General features: G+C 39.1%; 1 protein-coding gene across 1 annotated transcript in view; it reads right to left on the bottom strand.

Annotated features, from left to right (window-relative positions):
- The window catches only part of ECT2L (epithelial cell transforming 2 like), a 72,966-nt gene that overhangs the window by 37,308 nt on the left and 12,020 nt on the right, over window positions 1-23,638 (bottom strand). Inside the window, exons 4-8 of the mRNA XM_045865626.3 lie at window positions 7,544-7,706; window positions 4,842-5,094; window positions 3,830-3,998; window positions 2,948-3,086; window positions 1,222-1,390 (exon numbers count right to left, since the gene is read on the bottom strand). Coding sequence (XP_045721582.1) covers window positions 1,222-1,390; window positions 2,948-3,086; window positions 3,830-3,998; window positions 4,842-5,094; window positions 7,544-7,706 — 893 coding nt within the window. The remainder of the gene's footprint in view (window positions 1-1,221; window positions 1,391-2,947; window positions 3,087-3,829; window positions 3,999-4,841; window positions 5,095-7,543; window positions 7,707-23,638) is intronic.

Here is a 23,638-nt window from a genome sequence, read left to right as displayed (position 1 = left end):
TTCATCAAACTTAAAAACTTTTGTGCATGAAAGAACATAATAAACAGAGTAAAAGGCAGCATACAGAATGGGAGAAAATATTTGCAAATCATATCTGATAAGATTAATATCTAGACTATATAAAGAATGCCTACAACTCAATAAAGAATAGCAAATAAACCCATCAGAAAATGGGCAAAGGACTTCAATAGATATATATAAAGAAGATATACCAATAGCCAATAAGCATATGAAAAATGCTCAACATCACTAATCAGTAGACAAACGCAAATCAGAGCCATAATGAATATCATCTTAAACCCATTAAGATAGTTACTATCAACTAAAAACAAACAAAAACACAGAATATAACAAATGTTGGTGAGGATGTGAAGAAATTGGAGCCCTTGTGCACTGTTGGTGGGAGTATAAAATGGTGCAGCCACATGGAAAATAGTATAGAGGTTCCTCAAAAAATTAAAAATAAAATTACCATGTAATTCTGCAATCCCATGTATGGCTATATATCCAAAGGAATTTAAAGTAGAATCTCAAAGAGATATCTGCACACTCATGTTCGTAACAGTGCTATTCACAATAGCCAAGAGGTGGAAGCAACCTAAATGGCCATCAGCAAATGAAAGGATAAACAAAATGTGGTCTATACATATAAGGAATATCATTCAGCCTTAAAAAGTGAAGGAAAGCCTGTCATAAGCTACCACGTGGATGAAACTTGATGACATTATGTTAAGTGAAATAACCACAAAGTTAAATACTGTATGATTTCACTTATATAAGATATGTAAAGTAGTCAAATTGATAAAAACAGAAAGTAGAAGGGGCTGGAATAAGAGGGAAAACAAAAGTTCTTGTTTAATGGTGTGCTGGTTAATTTTACATGTCAACTTGACTGGGCCACGGGTGCTCAGATATTTGGACAAACATCATTTTGGGTGTGTCTGTGAGAGTGGAAATGAGATTAATGTTTGAACAGGCAGACTGAATAAAGCAGATTACTATTCCCAGTGTGGGTGGGCCTCACCCAATCAGTTGAAGGCCTGAATAGAACAAAAAGGCTGACCCTCCCTTCAATAAGAGGGAACTCCTCCTGTATGACTGCTTTGAGCTGGGATATCAACTCTGTTAGCAAATTGAAACTTAAATAGTGCTCTGAAATTCATACACGTGGACAAACACCACATTGGTGCAAAGTTGGTTGTTTCCAATCTCCAGGCTTACCTTGGAGTAAATTGATTTCTCTGCTGTCTCCATCACTAAATATCCCCATACTCTGTACCTTCTGTCCATCCAGAGCCTTCTCTATGAGATAAAGCAGGCTCTCCAAGGTTAAGCCGCTATGTTCGTACACCACAGAAATGATACCTGTCTTAATGCTGTCCACCACCATCTAGAAAATGAAACCAAAGCCCATTATTTTAGAATATTTATTAATAAAATAAATACAGTGGGTATGTAATCTGCTGTGATTTTTAAACACTTTTTTCCAGAAATTATAGAAAGAGGAAGATAAGCTTTATCATTCGTTGGCTTCTTTTTCAATGATTTTCTTTTCTAATTATAAGAGGAGAAAATTAAGTACACTTCTAACTCCGGCACAGATAAATACTATTAACAAGTTAAATTATTTTCTTCCAGCCTTTTTATCTTTGTACATACCCATGAAGAGACATATATGCAACTCTTAAAAAATAATCAAGTTGAGATCATATGATTTTGCAATGGCCTTTTAAAATAGATTTAAAGTTTTCCTCTTAATCATGAATTTCTGAATTATCAATATTGATTGATTAAATATTTGCCATTTAAGTAAATATGAAATGTGCTTTGAACTCAGCAACCAAATGGACTTTTCATTGTGATAAAGTTAATTCATTAGCAGCAGACAAGTTGGAAAGTCATTAAAGTCGATGATTTTTTTTTTCTCCCAAACCTCATGCCACTTTCTGAAGGTCACAGTTCAAACTGAGCAGAGGACTACCACATGGTTATGTTCTACTTTTTGCTTAAACAGCCATCACATTCATAATAAAATAAGTAATCATGGCATAGACTTATGTAAAGAAGACAAATAGGAGAATAGACTTACTTTGAACTAGATTTTTCACCCCTACTCTGTCACTGGTTATCCTTTGTGCCCAGCCTGATGCCCATTATTAAACATTAGGGACTCTATTTGGGGCCCACATGGAGATCAAAACTCTGATCTTGCTTTCATGTGGATCCATGAAGCTGGCCAGTTGTAAATGATCAGAGTCAATTTCTAGGTGCCCAGAAAGAATACTGAATTCATATCTTGAAAGCAACCATTTTGTTACAAATAGGAATTTTTTAAAAAACTTTCTAAGTAGGCCAATGATTGTAACCTACTGAATGTCATCCTTTACGTATGTCCCTCTTTGTGTGTCATATATACATATATACACACATATCTATAAAAATAGAGGTTTCCTATGTCTTCTTTGTGCTTCCTTTATTTTTCTTATTATATTAAAATTATATAACTTATTATAGAAAGAACATAATTTAATGACACCCTCCTTTAATAGCCCACAAAATAGGATTTCTGACATTTTTCTTTTGAGAAATGATGGTTATATGATAGTATTTAATTCCTTGGGCAAAGAGGTTTTAAAATAATCCTAATCACCTTGCTCTTTTTGGGGATAAGTGCAACAAGTTCAGTTCAATAAGGATTCACTGGAGTTTTAGCCTTTAATGCTTTTTTTAAAAGTAATTTTGATTTATGGTTATCTTTATTGCTTCTGATTTTTAAAAGTGCTTTGGGTATGTAAATTTCCACTTAGATCATTTTCCTTTTAGAAAAGAAATCATTTTCATACACATGGTGGTCAAAAGATTGCTATACATCTTCTCATGTAGATGGAAAAAAAAAAAAAAAAAAACCCGATTCAGAAAAGGACAGGCCTCCCAACATACTCCGTACCTCGCATGCAGGAATCCGAGATGATATTAATAAGAAGTGGGGCTGGGAAGCATATGAAGAACTGTTATCATTTTTATGAACTCCATGCCAAGTTTTCTTCAATAAGAAAGGGTAGGAATGGCTTCCAGAAACATTGCTTCTATAGGGAAAAGAAGGAAATAAGTGAAATTTAAATTTCCTATTAGTTGGATTTTGATAACTGAGTACCAACCTGTTGTCTGGGCATCAGTTATACTGAACAAGGCACGTGGCCTTTGGACCTCAGTCTCTCCCTGCAGTTTTTGGGGACAGCGGCAAATGGGGCTCCTGGGTCAGGTGGGGCTGGGGCTGGCCTCTGGGTCTCTCCTCCTCTGTCCATGGGGTACTAGAAAGGTCTCCTGGAACTTATTTAGCTTTTGTTGGGTACTTAAAATGAATGTAGTGACATACTTAGGGGTTCAAAATGACATTTTAAAAAGGAACAGCTGAGAGATTTAAAATTTCCTAGATCATCTGGTCCTCAGAGCTTTCTAAATAATACCTCCATTCTCTTACCCTTACCCCCATATTCCCATTTGGATATGCTTACTCCATGAAAAACATTTCTGAAAAAAAATGTTACTTTTGCTCAATAACTTTGCATAGAAAATGTACTACATCCCAGCCTCTTTGCAGGGCCGAGAATATTTGAAATGTAAAATTTGAATGTTACAGATTTCCCTCTTCAGAAAACATGTCAAAGACCACTGCTCTGGAAGATTAAAGAGTTAGTTCTATTGCTATGTCGTAGGATATGAGTCAGCTAATTATACAAGCTCCCTGCGTGTTAGCTAAATTATTCTAGAATGAATTTTTGGTATCATGGGATGGTCTTGAGCCTTCAGGAGATGGAGGTTTGCTTACCGCTTGGGCAAAGCTTCTAAGGATGCCAAAACAAGCTGTTTCTCCAAAGCTTCATGTAGTCCCACTCGATCCCTCAGAGCCTGGGAGAGACGTGGCTGGGGTTTGGATTTTAACGATCTAGAGCAGCATGTTCCGCTCACCCAAGGGGGTCGAACTTTGAATAACTCCTCTGAAAAACAAACAGCAGCAGGCTACGTTGTTTACTTCTTGCTTCTCTCCGCCAAGTCTACGTAGACAAAGGCATCAAAAATAAAGCTGTACCAGGGCACTATTCCAAATGGCAATAATTATAGCCCTTTTTACAGACTCTGTTTGGATTTCTTATCCTCTCAGCACTGGGGTTCCAAGTTACCAGTCATGTCAGGTCAGGAAACAAAGCTCAGAGAACAAGCAGCTCTTTTCTTGTGGAAACCAGTTAATCGATTTACAGGCTTCACATCCATTTCTGCCCTTCTTCTTGGCTTCAAGTAATCTCCCATTTGTTATGATCTCACAGAGGGTGAGTCAGTGAAAAAAAGATGGCAGGACTCAAATCACTTGTTCTGTTGTGCACTGTGCAAATCAGAAGGCTTCGCTGAGAGGGGCTCTTATCCCTCTTCCCTTCCCACTTTTCTTCTTTTAATGCCATTCTTCCTGCTTCCAGTCCCAGTTTCACTTCTCCCCTCTGTTGCTAATCCCAGTTCTTCTGTCCTGAACCTACTTATTTGCTTTTGCCTGTGTTCATAGTTACCTCTCTTTGTTTGTTTTTCATCTCATAAACCTGAGATTTACCAGAGCAATAATGGAGGCACTGATACTTGACTTTCTGTATTTCATCTGAAATCTTTTTTTCTTATTCATTAACCTGAAACATAGTAGGGGGTAGGGGAAGAGCTTGTCTGGAGTATACTTTAGAGCATGCCACCCACACACTTCCAGAAAGACCTAGCTATCGTCCTCTGTGGGAATCTGTATGTAAATCCATTTGTTTCTACAATAGTTGGGTAAGATATCGTTTTAAAATGATACTCACTCTTACGTAGTGCAATTTTCTCCCAAATTATTTTTCTTAAGCACTTTTCTCTTTGTCTCTCCTGCAGCTCCTCATCTTCTGGTTTGGGTTCGTTCAGGGTCCCATAGATAGCAGTGGCTTCCCTAGGTATTAGCCAATCTAAGCTGGACACACAAGCAATGTAATGATGCTTCCAAGCACCATACTCATTATCTGTTGGCGTATAGGGCAGAAACCACCCGAACCTAATGCATTTAGGCATCCATAAGCAGTCCTACAGAAAAAGAAATGAGAAATATAAACTGCAAGAAATTTTTAAGGCCCATTTCCTAGTAATAATGTTTCCGGGTACGCAGATAATTTTTCTTTACATTGGGATTTCTGGTGCAGCTGACTTGTTATCTAAATTTGACACTAACAAATAAGAAGCATACCTCACTCCATACAAAAATAGTCTTTGATGACAATATATGTTATATATGAATATATGTATTAGCCATCTTTGTACACGTGCTCCCATAGCATTTGGTTAACCCTAGATTCTGAGAATTCTGCTACTAGCAACAGTGTATCCGTTTGTTTCACACCAAACCTCCCACTGGGAACACCTTTGGTTGAACCATGTGATATTGCCAATATGCAAACAGCTTTGATATATGGAAACAGCAAATTTCATGTGGTTTAATTGAATTAAGCCTCTAGACAAAATACCATAAAACAATTATTTGAAGGCATATAGAGCTACCAATGCACTAAGGGCTCATGTGCCCATGACCCCAGAGAGAAGGGAAACCCAAGAGGGAAGGCCAATATCTGGCATGACTTTTCACTTCAAGGCATTTGACAGTTCCAAAGTCAAGCTCAGGCTGAGAAGCAGAGCAGAAAGTTACAGCTGAATGACATGGAAGCTAAAAAGAATTTTATGCATTCTCACAAGGAAGAGAGGAAACAAATTTAAATTCAGCGCCCACTAAGGGGAAAAGCCCTAGTAATCACACCAGGCCATCCTCTGAGATCGCTATCAGTGAGGGTCAGGAATTAGACAAACTCTCACAAAGACCGAAACTAGTTTTAAAATCTCTCCTTCTCTGATTGGATTTAAGTGATCTATTCCTAGCCTAACCAAATGCCAGAAGCAAAAGCAAATTCTCTCGGGAGGAAGGAAACATCATCCAGAGGCTCAAATTATTGCATCAAAATTTTATATCCAATATCTGGTACTCAATCAAAAATACCAGGCACATAAAAGGATAACAATTGTTTCTCTTTTTGTCTTTTATTATTAAGTAGAGAGAGACCCTCAGGAGAGCCATACGTTATAATTGTTAGGCATGAAACTAAAAAACAAACAACCCTATAATTAATGTCTAAGAAGTTAATTATCTAGGTGAGAAATTTTGGCAAAATAATCAAATCAACATTCTAGAACTGAAAAATATAATAACTGACATTTAAAACTCAATGGACCAGTTTAAAAGCAAATTAGAATCCAGCTAAAGAGATAATTAGTAAACAAAAAGCTAGAAGCAAAATCCAGGCAGAAACACTGAAGGCCAAAATGATGGAAAAGACACAGAAGAGAACATGAAACTTGTGGGAGATGGTGAATCAGTCTAACATGTAAGTACTGGAATCCCACAAGAAAAAGAGCGAAAATGGGGCAGAAGCAATATATAAGGAAATAGACTGTGAGAACTTTTCAAAACTGATAGACATTAAATCTCAGATTCAAAAATCACCAAAAAACTCAAAACAGGAGAAACACACACACACACACACACACTTCTGGGTACATCATAATAAAATTGTGGAAAATAGAAGACAAGACAGAAAAAAAAGAATCCTAAAAGCAGCTAGAGAAAATAAAAATATTACCATTAAAGGAACAACAATAAAACTTCCTACTTCTCAAAAAAAAAAAAGGTTATGGAAGCCAGAGAACAACAGGAAAATTTCAATGTTCTATAAAATTAATTGCCAACCTAGCGTTCAAATTCCCTGTGAAAATATCCTTCAAGTATAAAGGTAAAATCAAGATATTTTCAGACAAAAATAAGAGAATTTGTCAGCAGCAAGTTGCACTAGAAGAAATATTCAAGAGAATTCAAAAGGAAAATGAGCCCAAATGGAAACTCAGATATACAGGAAGATATGAAGAGCAACAGAAAAAGTAAATATGTGGTTACTTATAAGTAAATATTAACTATATCAAATAATAGTCTTGTGAGGTGTATATATATACATATATATATACACATATAAATTTAAATGTGTATTTTGTGTGTGTGTATGAAATTAAAATATTTAACAGCATTGAAACTGGGTGGGGAGGGGATTGAGGGGAGTAAATAGAGTTAAAGGGTCCTAAGCTCCTTGCATTATCTCAGAAGTGGTTAAAAAAAAAAAAAAAAAAAGGCCTGGATGAGTGCTGTAATTTCTAATATAGCCATGAGAGAACTGCTAAATAATTTATAATTAACAATCTAAAAAACACTTAAGTACTCCAAAAGACAAAGAGAAACAAAACAAAACACGTGGAACAAACAAAAAATACATAGTAAAATGGTGGACTTAAGCTTAAATATATCCATATGTACACAAATGTAAATAGAAAAATTACCCCAGCTAAAAGAGAAAGATTGGGAAGGAAGCTACCCCGATTGCCACATGACAGAATACAGTGGTATCTGGGCCCTATTACTGAGAAGTGACAAGTAGTAAACCTGTTCAGTTAGAAACTTCCAGGGCCAGCTGACTTGTGCAGATGCACACAAATCTTTTGGATTCAGAAAGGAAAAGATATAGAGAGAAATGAAGCGTGGTAACACTGTAGAGAAATCCACTTTGGCCACTTGCGTCCTTTCTGAAAACCAGTCTTGGACAAACCTAAAAAGAAAGACACAGAAATGTAGTTCAGAACACTAGTGTCTAAAACCGACAAAAAATCCAGTATAAATATTGGTCCTTGTTCTTTCTAGAATCTTCTAACTATATTAAAAAAATGAAATCCTAAATAACATAGGGCTAGATTTTTTAAAATACTGTATCTACTTTCACTGATCCATTCTAAAGAGGAAATGAATAATAAAAATATCTAAAATCCACAGGAAAAAAATCTGAAATAAACAGTTATTTAAGCTGTAAGTGTGGGTTTTCTTTTTTAACCCCAAATTCAATAAATCAGCAAGTCCTGTCAGCTCTACAAATACGTATCCCCAAATCCAACCACCTCTCCACGTCCACTGCTGTCACTCTGGGCAAAGCATGTCCACCTCGTCCCTGCACAACTGCAACAGCCCCTCCCGATGGTCTCCCTGCTTCTGCTCCTCTTCCCAGAGCCCATTCTCTACACAGCAGACCAAGTGGTTTTTTTAAAAAATGTAGATTAGATAACGTCACTCACGCAAGTAAAACCCTATGACTTCCCGGTGCAATTAGAATAAAAATCTATAGTAGCCACATCACACTTAGTGGCGAAATATTAATTCCTTCCCCTTAACATCAGGATCAAAGCAAGAATGTTCACTCTCACCACTTCAATTTAACAGATACTGGAGGTCTCAGCCATTTCAACAAAGCAGGAAAAAAGTAAAAAATATACATATTGGAATGGAAGCAGTGAAACTGTCTCAATTCATGTATGTGGAATTTACAAAACAATGATTAAGAACAACTCAGAAATCTACAAAGCAACCATTTAAATTGTTGAACTTATTAGTATAAAATTGTGATGATTTTCTTTTATCTTTTTCATGTTTATGGGATCGATAGCAATATTCCCTTTTTCATTCCTGATATTGGCAATTTGTGTTTTCTCTTTTTTGCCTGGTCTCTATTCATTTTCTAGTTTATTAATTTCCACTCTTATCATTTCTTTCCTTCCACTCAGTTTGGAAGTGATTTGCTATTTTTTTCTAGTTATTTAAGGTGGAAATTTAGATAATTACTTTAAACCCTTTTTCCCTTTTCTAATACAAGAAATTAAATGATATATTTTCCTCTAAGCTGTGCTTTAGCTGCATCCCACCCATTTAGATGTGTTGTATTTTCATTGTCATTCAATTTGAAATATTCGAATTTCCTTTGTGATTTCTTCTTTGGCCACAGGTTATTTATAAGTGAGTTAATTTCCAAATATCTGGGGATTTTCTAGATATTTTATATTTTTTAACTTCAAATTTTATCGCATTGTTGTTAAAAACTATTCTTAATTAGATTTTAACAGTTTTGAAATGTACTGAGTCTTATTTTTTGGACTAGGATATTATGTATCTTGGTAAAAATTATTTTGCTCATAAAAAAACATATATTTGGAAGTTGTTGGGTTTAGTTTTCTGTAAATATTAAGTCAAGGTGGTTGAAAAGATTGCTCAGCTCTATATTCTTACTGATTTTTTGTTTAATTGTTCTATTATAATTCAGTCAGTTTTGTTTCATGTAATTTGAAACTCTATTATTTGGTACATACATATGTATAATTGTTATGACTTCTTGATGAATTGATCCTTTTCTCTTTAGAAAATGTCCCTCTCTATCTTTCTGTTAATGTTCCTTGTCTTGAAGTCCATTTTGTCTGATATTAATATTGCCATCCTACTTTTATATGCTTAGTATTTGTATGGTATATTTTCTCCTATTTTTATACTTTTAACCAATCGATGTCTTTATATTTACAATGTATCCTTTGTGGTCAGTATACAGTTAGATCTTGTTTTTTGTTTTTGTTTTAAAGCTCATTTGACCATCACTGCCTTTTATTTGAGGGTTTAGTCCACTTATATTTAATATAATTATTGATGATGGTTGAATCCAGGTCTTGATTTTGTTACCAGTTTTTTGTTTTTCCCATTTGTTTTATGAAAATTTATTCTTCCTCTCCCACTTGGTTTAAGATAATGAATTTTTTGTATTCCATTTCAATTCCTTTATTGGCTTTTAAGCATACCTCTTGCATTATGCAATTAAGTTGCTGCTAGAAAGTGCAATATGCACCCTTAGCATTTCATAGTCTATTTAGAGTGAATATTCATATAAAATTAAAGAACAGTGCAATGGTATAGTTCTTGCCATCCTTTATGCTTTTGTCACAATACTGCACCTACTTATAAGCCCCATAATACAATGGTTTTGCTTTAAACAGTCATATATCTTTAAAATAACTTTAAAATTTTGTTTTTCCACACATTACCATTTCCTTGTAAATCCAAGTTTCCATCTGGTATCAATTTCCTTAGCCTGAAGAATGTCTTTTAGCATTTCTTTACTGCACATCTTCTGACAACAAATTTTATCAGTTTCCTGTTATCTGAAAATATCTTTATTTCACCTTAATATCTGTAGTACTATTATGACATGCATTAATCAATTTTAATAATTATCATCTTGTAGCCAGTCTGGTTTTTGCTATATCATCTTCTCCTCCTTCTCCTCCTCCTCTCCCTCCTCCTCCTTTTTCTTCCTCCTTCACTCCCATTTTATTTTAAAGCAAATCTAAGACATCATATCACTGCATTCATCCCACCCACTTAGATGTGTTGTATTTTCATTATTATTCAGTTTGAAATATTCTAATTTCCCTTGTGATTTCTTCTTTGATAATTCAGTGTGCCTCAATAAACAATAAGAGCATTTTTAAAAAACATATACTATAACCATCATCATGCCTCAACAAATTCAACAATAATTTCTTAATGTGGTATCTATTTTAAAATTTTTTAAAGATTTATTTATTTATTTTGAAAGAGCAGGAGAGAGAGAGCATGTGCACATAGGGGGAGGAGCAGAGAGAGAGGGGAAGCATACTCCCCGCTGAGCATGGAGCTTGACTTGTGGCACCATTTTACCAATCAGACACCACGACCTGAGCCAAAACCAAGATTCAGTTGCTCAGCTGCTCAACTGACTGAGCCACTGAGGACCTGCTGTGATATCTATTTTTTTTTTAAGATTTTATTTATTTATTTGACAGAGAGAGACAAAGCGAGAGAGAGAACACAAGCAGGGGGAGTGGGAGAGGGAGAAGCTGGCTTCCCGTGGAGCAGGGAGCCCGATGTGGGACTCGATCCCAGGACCCTGGGATCATGACCTGAGCTGAAGGCAGTCGCTTAACCAACTGAGCCACCCAGGTGCCCTGTGATATCTATTTTAAAAACTTTTTAAAAATATGGCATCCATTAAGAAAACCTTTTTTTAAAGATTTTATTTATTTGAGAGAGAGAGAGAGAGAGAGTATGAGCAGGGAGGAGGGGTAGAGGGAGAAGCAGGTTCCCCACTGAGCAAGGAGCCCGATGCGGGACTTGATCCCAGGACCCTGGGATCATGACCTGAGCCGAAGGCAGATGCTTACTGAGCCACCCAGGTGCCCCCATTAAGAAAACTTCTTACATTACTCTGCATATGCCACCTAAGTACAAATGGATCTTGAATGAATAGAAAATCCAAGCCTCCACCAAAATGATCATCTTGGGGGTCATATAGGTCTTAGAGCAAAGAGACATTTTATGGCCCATGAAAGATGCACTGCTGTCCCTGTAGCTACCAACTACAAAAAAAAGAGATACTTAATACCTGATTGCCCTCTTTAGATATTGACAATAAACATCTGTTATAGTCCCAATATAGTCCCAAACCACCAAATAAGTCATCATATTTGAATAAGAATCACTAGAACAAAAAAGTTTGGAAGTAATCCATGTGTTGGTAAGTCAAACTCTTCCCTGGAACTGCTACTCTCCTCCAAACTCGGTAAAATTACAGAGGTTTGTGGCCAATCTCACAGCTGGTTGGAAACTTTGGCAATAAGTATTTACCCAAACTCTTTTATCTCAAGCCATTGGGACTACAGAGCTATTTGTCACTGCTAAGTGATTACTGTTGCCCTATTACTAGGTCCTGATGGACGCTGATAAACTCACTGAAAGAAAAGCCATGTCTCTGAATAGCTCTCATTCTGCAATGTGTCTTCTCTGACTTTCTCTGACCTCTAAATGCATAACCTAAATTCCCACAGGTGGGTCAATCCCCAGAAAGTTCTAATGTGAAATGAAAATGACACCTCCAATTAGGGACAAAAAAGAGCTTAGTTACCTTCATAAACAAGTTGCTGAACACCCATGAGACCCAGAGACAGTCTTCACCACTAATTTACCCAAACTGCTGGCCTAACTGGGGCCTCATCTATAAATCTTGGGAGAAGGAAAAATTCTATCTTGCAACAGAACACCAATTAATAATACATGTGGCAGCAATTAAGAAGTTAGAAAATGAGCACTTGGCAGCTATCACAGTAATAATTACGTCAGAAGAGTCATCAATGGAGACTAAAACTAGTGGGTGAAAATATGATGAGGAACAGGGTATTTGCATAGATTCCAATACTTTTAAATTAATTTAAAATTAATCACTCAAAGTCTTTTTAGTTACTTATTAATTATTAACAAAATAATAATGAATCATCTTAACCAAATGATAAGTCAACATCATGAGCCATGGGACTAATCGACATAGTATGCCCTCAATGTGATCTGCTGAGAACACAGTGTCCCTTCTGTGTTATTCCTGACAAGAATGCATAACCTGAATGCAATCTTAAGGATGTATCAGCCAACCACAAACTGAAGGTCATTCAACAAAGTAAGTCTGTACTCTTCAAAAATGTTAAGTAACAAAAGACAAGGAAAAACTTAGGAACATCAAGGTGGATATAGAAACATGAAACTAAATACCCTGGATTGGATTCTGGACTGGGAAAGAAAGGATGATTATAAAGGATGTTGTTGGAATAATCAGGAATACTCAAATGGAGTCTGTGGATCAGATCATAGTACTGTATCAATGCTGATTTATTGATATTGGAGGATGTACTTTGATTTTTCAGCAGAATGTCCTTGTTTTTTTCGGAAACACATACTGCTTAGGGTTAATGGGGCATCATGTTTGCAACATATTCTCCTATGATTCAGAATAACAAGGCAAAAATGGTAAAGTGTGAACAGTTGAGGAATCCAAGTGAAAAGTATAAAGGAATTATTTGCACTATTTTTGGAATTTTTATACAAGTTAAAATTTATTGCAAAATAAAGGTTTTTTTGTTTTGTTTTTTAAGATTTTATTTATTTATTTGACAGAGAGAGACAAAGCGAGAGAGGGAACACAAGCAAGGGGAGTGGGAGAGGGAGAAGCAGGCTCCCTGCAGAGCAGGGAGCCCGATGCGGGACTCAATCCCAGGACCCTGGGATCATGACGTGAGCTGAAGGCAGTCGCTTAACCAACTGAGCCACCCAGGCGCCCTTGTTTTTTGTTTTTAAAGAAAAGGCTACCTGCTTCGTTTGCAAGGTTCAATGACTGCCTATTACTTTGTTTCTACTCCCCTGACTTTATTTTAGGTCACTGCTCTTTCTTGATCCCTGTCCATGCAGCTTTATCACACCTGAGATAAAACAGAGTGGTTTAAAATGAACCTACTGGATCTCACTCATATGTGGAATTTAAGCAAGAAAACAGGGGCACGTGGGTGGCTCAGTCGGTTAAGTGTCTGACTCTTGGTTTCTGCTTGGGTCGAGGTCTCAGGGTTGTGGGATCGAGCCCTACATTGGGCTTCACACTCAGCACAGTCTGCTTGGGTTTCTCTCTCCCTTTTCCTCTCCCTCTGCCCCTCCCCCCACTTTCTCTCTCTAAAATAAAGAAAGAAAACAGATGAACATATGAGAAGGGGGAGAAGAAAAAAAGGAGAGAGGGAGTGACTCTTAAGGATAGAGAACAAACCAAGGGTTGATGGAAGGAGGCGTGAGGGATGGGTTTGATGGGGGATGGGTATTAAGGAGGGCACTTGTGATGAGCACTGGGTGTTGTACATAAGAGACGAATCACTGAATTCTACTCCAGAAACCAATATTGGGCTGTATGTTAACAAAATTTAAATAAAAATAAATAAAATGAACCTGTTGGCATGCAGTCGGTGGAAACTGTGTGTGTGTGTGTGTGTGTGTGTGTGTGTGTGTAAGCAGAGGGCAAAGAGTGGAGCTGTGTATGTCCTGACAGCATATAGTAGCCACAGACAAAAGTATCACAAGGGGATCCTCTCATTGTTAACCGATTAACATTCAAACTGAATGAGGCTGTGACACCAAGAACAGTTAATCCCGGTGGGTGCCTGACCTAACTCCCCAGGGTCCCAGGCAGGCTTCTCAATCCTTTCACTGGCACTTGGGGGACAATATGCTCCCATTTAGAATTATAAAACAGATCCAAAACAAAAATGTTTTCTGCCTCCTTTTCAAAGATGGGTCTCAGTATCATTGAGTATTCATTCCCATCCCACAGCATCCACTGTTCCATCCCAGCCAAGCAAAGGAGAAGAACTAAATCTGAGTTACTTTTTATTTATTTATTTATTTTTACTTTTATTTTTATTTATTATTACTTTTTATTTTTTATTTATTTATTTAATTTTTAAAGGATTTTATTTTTAAGCAATCTGTACACCCAGCATGGGGCCTGAACTCAACAACCCCGAGATCAACAGTCGTAGACTCTACCACCTGAGCCAGCCAGCCACTCCAAGAATACTTTTTAAAGTGGACCTCAATTATACATGTTTTATATTTGTTCCTCATCTGCACTGCTACAGGGACACATTCAAATATAATGAATCTTAAGCAAGAAAGAAGGACAATGCTTCAGTCACATAAAAAAAAAATCCGTACCCAAGCGACAGAACTAGGGTAGTTTGCCGTAATGACATTGTGGCTCATTGCATTTTAGTTAATGTTACAAAGTAAGAAATCTGTGAAGAGAAATAAAAACATGTAAGGAGACAATGAACAAAATGTGCTTTGCTCCTTTATTGTGACAAGGATAGCTTCATTTAAATAATGCACGACACTACTTTGCAGTGTTCTACTGAATGTACAATGTGTACTTTGCAAAAATAACAAGGCTTAGTAATACGGAACTTGAATCTAATTCTCGGCTCTTAAATTCCTGATAAAAACTAGAAAGAAGCTCCCCAAATTGTGATGAAAATGACCAGGAGGAGAGCTTGCAGAGGTGGCCTGGAGAGGGGCCAGTCGAGTCGGCAGAGGTCCCTGCTTTCTTGTCACCTGGGCAGCCCCCGTGGTCTTGTCTGGTGGCTTTACACACACTGTCTGGCGTGGCCGGGGCCTGAAGTGGGTGGGTTGCCACACAGATGCTAGTATCGCACAGAATAATGACTAGGTTTGGGGTATAAGACGAGTGGAGAACCATGTGCTGATGTCTTCAGTGAAGGAGAGAGCAAGGCTGGGTGGGGGGAAAGCAACAAGGAAGGGTGATTGAAGGGTGTCTTTAAAAAGATTTTAAAATAATTTGTATGTTCTGACTCATAGTTACATGGCTGCACATAAGCATAAAAAGAAGGTTCTATCTGGGTGGTGCGATTATGGGTGATTGGTATTTTCCTCTTTTTGCCTATTCACATTTTCCAGTGCTTCCACAAAAGCCTGATATTATTACTGAATAGATAGAGAAGGTCCTAGACTTCCACATGTGTCATCCTGGCCAGGTGGCTCACTCACTCTCCAAGTCTCTGCTTGTCTGACCTCCTAGGCATCCTTCAGACTCCAGCCTAAATGTCAGATCCTCAGGGAAGGCGGTGGCCCTGATCCCCTGGACTGGGTGAGGTCGCCTTACTTTTACTTTGTCACTTAGCACAATCGTAGCTATTTATTTGATATCTATTGGGCTGGCCAGGACTGCTTGGATTGTGGGAAATAAAGGATAATACATGTACACAGACTTGTCATTGTTATAAAAGTGCTGTATGACTTCCCATGTATGATCCATATGGTAAAACTTATGGCCAGTGAAGCAATATGGTGCCGGGGAAGGAGCAAGAAATTGTAACTGGAACCAGCATGGTAGATCAGTTATGTGGCTAGTGGAAAGCTATTTTTGCAACAATATAGGTAACCATATAAGGTAATGATAGTGGAATTTTAGGGGTACTGACAGAATCCCCCCACGTCCCCACCAGGCTGTTTCTGTTGCCCAAATACCTGCCTGTAGGAGGGGGCTACCACGACCCCCCCCCCCAGCTCTGCCTCCTTGTTGTCTTCTCCTGTCCTTTGCTGAAACCTGTATCCTTCACACTCCATGCGCACTATAATGTAATCTAAGCATGAGTTTTGTGTTTCCCTTCTTGCTGACCCTCAAGCTCAATCCGTTTGGGGGCTCACTCACTATTTAGTCTTTCTCATCCACTGGGCTACAATCTGTGAAAGAAGGCATGGTGGCTGGCTTGTTTGCTGCCCTGCCCCCAGCACCTGGTATGGTGCTTCTAACTCGGGGGGCGGGGGGGGGGGGGCGAAATAAATATGTGTAAGTTAGAATGAAGAATGAAAAAAAATAATAAAAATAAAATTTCACTGCTTATATTAAATTTCTGTTCATTCTAACAATGACCACCACTGAGTGGCCCAAAGCAGTACACATTTATTTTCCCAGAGTTCTGGAGGTCAGAAGTCTGAAGCCAGTTACACTGGGCTAGGTGTGGGCAGGGCTGGCTCCCTCTGGAGGCTTGGAGGGCAGAATCTGCCTCCTTGTCCCATTCAGGTTCTGGAAGCTGCCTGCCCTCCTCAGCTCATGGCCCCTTCTTTCATCTTCAAAGCCAGTTGCGCAGCATCTTCACATGGCCCCATCTCTCCCACTGCTCCCGACATCACATTGTCTTCTGACTGTCGTGCCTCTTGCATCCCTTTTAAGGACCGTTGTGATTGTGCTGAGCCCCAGTGATGCAGGATAATGTCCCCGTCTCAAAATCCTTAATCACATCTGCAAAATGCCTTTGCCCTGTAAGGTAGCATCTGCAGTTTGCAGGGATGAGGGCATGGGCATGCCTGGGGGCTACTATTGAGTCTACCGCACTGCTCTAACTCCCAAGACATGGAAATGCTCCCAATATTTACAGTGGTAAATAGCAAGGGAGAGGCATCGACATTCCCTTGTCCTATTTTAGGACAAGGGTGGTTCCACTAAAGTATGAACTTCAGAGGGCAGAAACCTTTTACACTCTGTTTAGTGTTGAAACCTAGGCACCCTGAATTGTGCTTGGCACATGGTAGGCACTCAGTAAACATTTGTTGAATGCTCGGTGAACAGACAGCACTCTTACGACACCCATTATTTACTTCCCCTTCTTTAGGTAAAATAACCTCACTTTCTACATGGTGGTCCATGTGGTTCTATAGAAGATGACTCTATCCCTGGCTCTAAAAAAGCATATGATCAAGGCTAATTCAATTCATCTGGGTCAATCTCCTGGCCACAGCAATTGGCAGAAGTGGGCATGGACCGAGACTAGTCCAACCAGAGTGAAGCTCAAAGAAATTATTTTTATTTCTGTACACAACTGAGGAAACATAATTATGAAGCCATGACTGCCAAAGGCAGTCAGAGCAGGAGAACAGAAAGAATCAAGCCATGGGCTTTATTACTGAACCTCGGAATTGAGCTTCAACTGCTGCCAAACCTACTCTGGATTTTTCAATTATATAAGAGGGAAACATTTCCTTTATTATGTGTGTTAAGCTTAGGGTTACTTACAATGATACATTTGAAAACCACTACACATCAGTGCCAGGGGAAGATGAAAAAGGCATCTACAGAAACTGAGCAGGTAATTCTGTTTAATTGAGAATAGAAGGATCAGGGCACAGGCAGTCTGTGCTCCTGCCTCTGAGAAAGAGTAGAATCGAGAGATGGAAGAAGCCTTGGGACCTTCAGGTCACCCAGGCCTTGTGTCTTACCCTTAGCCGTGTTCCACATCACTCTGGGAATGGAGGAAAAAGCCACTTTTCCAGCCCCATCCTGATGAGTTGAGCCAAAATCTCTATGGGTGGGGCTCAGAGTCTGTGTTTTTATGAATTCCAAGTGATTCTAATGGGCCCAGCCCTTCTCAGCGTCGGTGAATTTGACTTCACAAGGCAGATCTTGATGCTCAGGCCAAGTCAAGTACAAAGCACTGAATGTATGTATGGTGGTCTTAGGAGTAGGTAGAGATCCTTTTTGAGGCCCTGAGCTAACTAAATACTGAGACCGCTGCATGAGAGTCTAATAGGCTCTCTCCTGTGTGTAAAGAACATCAGTTGACTGCTAAATGCATTTTGTTTTTCTAAATGTAGCTGATTCGCAGCTAAATTCTGGAGAGTTGATATGATCAGAGAAGGTATGACTAGATAAATAGACCATTTTAAACCCATTTATCTTCCTTTCACTTAAGCAATGAGGAAAATCAGGGCAGCTCCAGGGTTAGTGAATTCAAGGACTCATGATGTCATCAAGGGCCGAGGATCTTGCGTACTTTCACTTTGCCTCCTCGGTAGTTTGCTCTGGTCCTTAGGCTTGTCCCGAGGTGATTTCCAAATGACTCCTGTGAGGATTGATCTTCATAGGACAGAAATCCCAGGATGAAAAAGGGCACATCCCTTCCTCGAGCCCCTATTTAAGTCCCTTTGAGAGTGAAGAAAATTCTTCCAGAAGCTCTCTAGTGGCCACTCTCTATGTTGCCTTGGGCAGAATTAGTATCTACATGCCCTTTCGTAATCCAGACACCACCAAGGGGATGGAATCATCCTGATTCTGTCCAAGCCTGACTCACCCTTGGTAGGGCAGTGACAAGCCCTCTCTGAGACACATTCTGCCTGGGGGAAAAGGGCTTCTGTCAGGAACATGAAGAGACAGAGAATGGTGTGGGCAGGTGGGTAATCAACAGTGTGCCCACTAAACAGGCACTGAAGAAAGAAAAAGAAAGATCTATCTAGCTGCCTAAGCGTCCAATCTACCCAACCTTTACAGACGCCTGCCGCCTTTACTTCAGAGCTCTTATTTGTCTCTGTCCTTGCTCCCCTTTACCCTTGAGATAACGACTTGCAGGTATTTCTTAAATGGGTAAATGTGGTTTTACTATCTGGTAGTGTAACTCTTACTCTTTTTTTCTTTACATGTATACTTTTCTTAGGGGTTGCTCTCCATTTTCTTTCCTGGATTAGCTTTAGAATCCATTTCCCAAGTCCATAAAAATATCCTATTTGGGAATTTATACTAGGAGGTTAATTTAGAGAGAATTGGCATCTTTAAACATGGCACCTCTACCTATTCAGGGTTGTTGTTGTTTTTAACTATCCTTTAACACAAACTTATAATTTCCTTCGTAAAGGTCTTGCACTTCTCTTTTTAGTTTTATGCAACAGACATAGGGAAGCAGAGCTGAGAGAAGGCGGGGTGGGCAGAGGGGCGCAGGCAGGCCCGCCAGCCCGGGGAACATTGTTTAAATCCAAGGATCTAGCCTGGCCTGAAGCTAGACAAATCTTAAGTCAATACATTCCCATTTCTTCTTAAGCTGGTTTGAATTCCACTCCTGTTATTTGCTCTTGAAAGCATTCTGACCATGACATCAAAAGTAACACACGGAGGGAACAGGAGGAAAGATGACCAACACCAAGTGTTTACTGTGCATTCTACTTCTGCTTCTGCCCGTCACCCTCTGGACATTTATTTCCTAAAGAGATTCTTAAATACAGAACAGAGACAAATGTTCTCTTAAAACTTTTCTCCATTTTCCAGTGATGTACCTGTGAATTTGACTCCTCCTATGCAGAGAAGTCGTGGTAGCTAAAGGATTCTTGGTCGCTGAGGAAGCTAATATCATGTACTTTATCAATGGCTGGTAGTATTAATTAGCAGGGCCGCTGCATTTGGGAAGTTGTGCAATGAACAACTTCAAGAGGGGCCATTGACACAGATGAGAGTGTGACTCGCCACCCTTGGGTATTGTTACTGTGCATAATTCCTTTTGGAATTGTTTTATAGAAGTCTCGAGTCAATTAATTAACATAAAGTCTTGAATGAAGCAAAATATCAATAATCTCCCATATTTGGGAACTTGTAATATCTTGAAAAGTTTCTTCCTCCCAGAGAGCTACACATGAAAATTTTTTTCCGATTTTGTTGTTGTTGTTGTTATTCTTGTCATTAGGAGTATTTTAGACATCATCCATCCAGCGAGCATTCACTGAGTGGCTTTATGTCCCTGCTATGGCTCTAAGAGGGACACAAGGAAGCACCAGAAAAAAGTTCTTGCCCTCACAGAGCCGGAGTATAGTGGAACAGGCAGACAGAAAATCAACAAGTGCTGTACAGAACAGAATATGGGGTGGCGTGAAGTGCTGGAAAAACAAGTTAAACATTATAAAGTGTGGCACCATCCCTGTAGAGAACGGTATCCCTTTCAAAATGGGAAGTGAGACTCTCAAGTGCACAGGCTTTGCCTAGCATAAGCCAGTGACCTTCCCACCGTCCACTCTCCCTCTGTCCCCATTCCCACCCGATAAAACAGCTCTGGCCTTTGGCTTCCTCCTTTTCTTTTAAACTCAAGCATTTTCCTTCTTCGCTTCATCCATCTCTAAATAAACTGCCCCAATGACAAATTATGGTTGTCTGTGACCATCTGATCTGTGTGAAAGGACAGAAGCATGTCCAAAATACGGGGCTGAGGAGAGCGAAGAGTCAGGATGACCCAGATTTCCAGACTCATCTTGAATATTTAGGAACCCAGGGTGCGTTCGAATACGGCCCTCTGTGGTCCACTGCCTCCACATGCAAATATTCCCCTTTCAGGTGGGTGCTCGGGAACTCAGCATGATACAGCTGCTCTGTATTCAAAATTAGCCCAGAGGCATATGGTCTCTGAAAAATGTGTACACCAGATTTCCTCACCGTTCACAACTGAGATGGACATCCTCCCCTGAGCTCTCCCCGGGGCTGCTTGGAAAGAGTGGCTGGGGATTCTCTCTTAAGTGTACATCGATCGGTAGATTTTCCTGCCCCGCCCCCCCCATTTCTAGTTGGCTGTGATGGAGACAGATGACAAGAGCTAATCCTTCATGGTTCCATGATCTCCCTCTCCCCTGACACACACACACACACACACACACACACACACACACACTCGAGCAGACAGTCCATCTGTGTCTTGGGCTTACAGTTGCATGAGTGTTGCCCCAGGGACCTACCAGGGAAAGCTACAGGTTTGAACAGCTCCAGCCCTGGAATCAAAGGCCTTCGTGGGGGGCGTTGCCTGTTGCTGGGCCTGGGCAGTTGGAAACCGGTCCCACCAGTGTGGCTAGGAGACCAACGAAAACTCCTCATGGGTTTCTCGGAGTGACACACAAACAGCCAGTTTCCTTTAGGGAGTCAGGAAAGTCAGCCGGGTCAAGGGGCAGGGGGATGACACTAGTGGAGTCATTTAGACATGTGGCCATAGAAGCATAATGTGCTGGGGGAAATGTCATCTTAGACGTTTGTAAAAATTGCTGGGAGTGAAAGACGCACAGAGAAGCCCTTCCCAGGAGAGGGCCCGTCAAAGTCAAGGTGAGGAAGAGCTTGCCAGAGCTATGGTTTAAGAAGCTGAACCCTTGAAAAATGTCTTAAATATCATAAAACCCCATTTAAGAAATCTTAAAGCTTTGTACTCTATCATTCAATAACCTTTACTAGTGCTCAATAAACCTTGCTTTGCTCCCCACCAAAATAATAATAATAAATTAAAAAAAATAAATCTTAATAATATGGAATATAGGACAGAAAAGAAAAATCTTAGGTATTGGAATATATCTCATGGAGATTAAGAAGAAACCTTCAAAGAAAACTGTGACAACACAGTCCCAACCAAACCACAATATCTTAGTTAAGCTTTGTAACTATAACTGCCTGAATTAAAATGAAATTATTCAGAAATTATAAGACAAAACATCTAAACAATGACTTCTCTGCCTTGAAAACACAGATTGCACAAATACAGTCTAGCTTAGATAGAAAGATTTCAGACATTCAAGTAATGCTGAATTCTCTCATGTATTCACCTTATTCAGGGATGGAGGAACAGGGACTATAGGAATAAATAGGTTTCAAAAGAAATGTTTAATAATTAAAAGTTGATTGCACTGTCACTATTTGACCCAGCAATTCCATTCCTGGGTACAGACCTAAAAGAAATAAAGACATCCATATAGCAAAACCTATACACACAGATGTTCGTAGCAGCTTATTCACAGTAGCCAAAATGTGGAAACAACCCAAATGCCCAACAACTTAGGAATGGATAAATAAAATATGGTATATCCATATCATGGACTATTACTTAACAATAAAGAAGAAAGAAGTACTAATACATGTTACAAAATGGATGAACCTTGAGAACATTGTTTTAAAAAAAAGGAAAGCACAGGCCCCAAATGGTGTCATTAGACCGAGTTGCCAAACCAGGCTTAATACAATCTAATTGCAGTTTCAACCTCCCCCACAAATGGGGCCTTTACCGGTCATTCAGGAACATTTTTCTTTCCATCTCACCCAGGTCCTTTCCATCCCCCAAAGAAAGATGAGGTAATCTGCATGATAAGACACGTTGCTTTTCCCCCTAGCAAACAGCCTTGTTTGGAACAATCCTTTTCTTTTGCTAACTTTCTTGCTCCCACCCTCCATCCATAAAAACTTTCCTTCCATTATGTTTTGTATAACTTCTCAGAGTGCAGCTCTACTTGCTAGATGGGGTGTTTCCCGATTTATGAATGATTTATTTATTTATTTAATAATGATGTTTATTGCATATTTTTTATGAAGGCTTTGGATACTTGAGAACATTTTTTTAAAGATTTTATTTATTTTTGAAAGTGAGAGAAGAGAGCATGAGCAGGGGGGAGGAGCAGAGGGAGAGAGAGAAGCAGACTCCCTGCGGAGCAGGGAGCCTGATTCGGGGCTTGATCCCAGGACCCTGAGAGCATGACCTGAGCCAAAGGCAGACATTTCACCGACTGAGCCACCCAGGTGCCCTCATGAACCATTTAATAAAGCCAATTCGATCTTTACATATACTTGGTTGCCTTTTGTTATTTAACGAAATTATAATACATGAGACAAGCCAGTCACAAAAGACCACATACTGTAAGACTGCATTTATTTGAAAAGTCCAGAAAAGGCAAATTTATAGAAACAGAAAGTAGATTAGAGGTTACCCAGTGCTGGGGATGGAGATGCAGAGTTACGTCTAATGGGTAGCAGGTTTCTTTTTGGGGTGATGAAAATGTTCTAAACTTAGATTGTGGTAATAGTTGCACAGTTCTGTAAATACCACGAACTTTGTACCTTTTAAATGATGAATTTTATTGTATGTGAATTATATCTCAATAAAGGTGTTTAAAAGAAATTTGCACTAACTTTAAAAAATAAAATGAGTTGGGCTTTTGGATTTAATAAAAATCAAGCACAACTCAAATTGGATTAGACTATCAGTAAATGGTTTCTGTAGATGTTGGCAGGAGAGAAGTCATGGCTGACCCAAAGAGATGGAGAGGAAGTTGTAGAAGAAAGACTTAATCCAGACTTGGCAGAATGAACTAATTGATGTTCAACAACAAACCACCACTAGAAATTAGAGCTGGGTTCAGGATGTCAGCTCTAGAGACTAGAAATTGACATACAACTTCTAAAAGCATCAGTCCAGACTATGGAATAATAGCTTCATGCAACTACGGTGTATAGCTCTCTGCAGACTTATAGCTGTTACAGAACAAAGCAAAGTAATTCCACCGAACGGATTAGTTCCATATCCTTGTGCCACAGTAAGAATTCAGGTACCAGACAAAGGATACAATTTCCAGTGACAAAAATGTCAGGCCTAATGTTAATGAGCCTCAAAATATACCACAAGATCTCTAATGACCTCCAGTGGTTACAGCTAAAATTGCGTGGTTTATGATACATGAGACTAGAACATGATGTACCAC

This window comes from Mirounga angustirostris, unplaced genomic scaffold (assembly GCF_029215605.1).
Source record: "Mirounga angustirostris isolate CCGP_5_RB_7025 unplaced genomic scaffold, mMirAng1.0.hap1 SCAF_8, whole genome shotgun sequence".
NCBI lineage: Eukaryota > Metazoa > Chordata > Mammalia > Carnivora > Phocidae > Mirounga > Mirounga angustirostris.
This window is presented reverse-complemented; position numbering and strand designations above follow the sequence as displayed.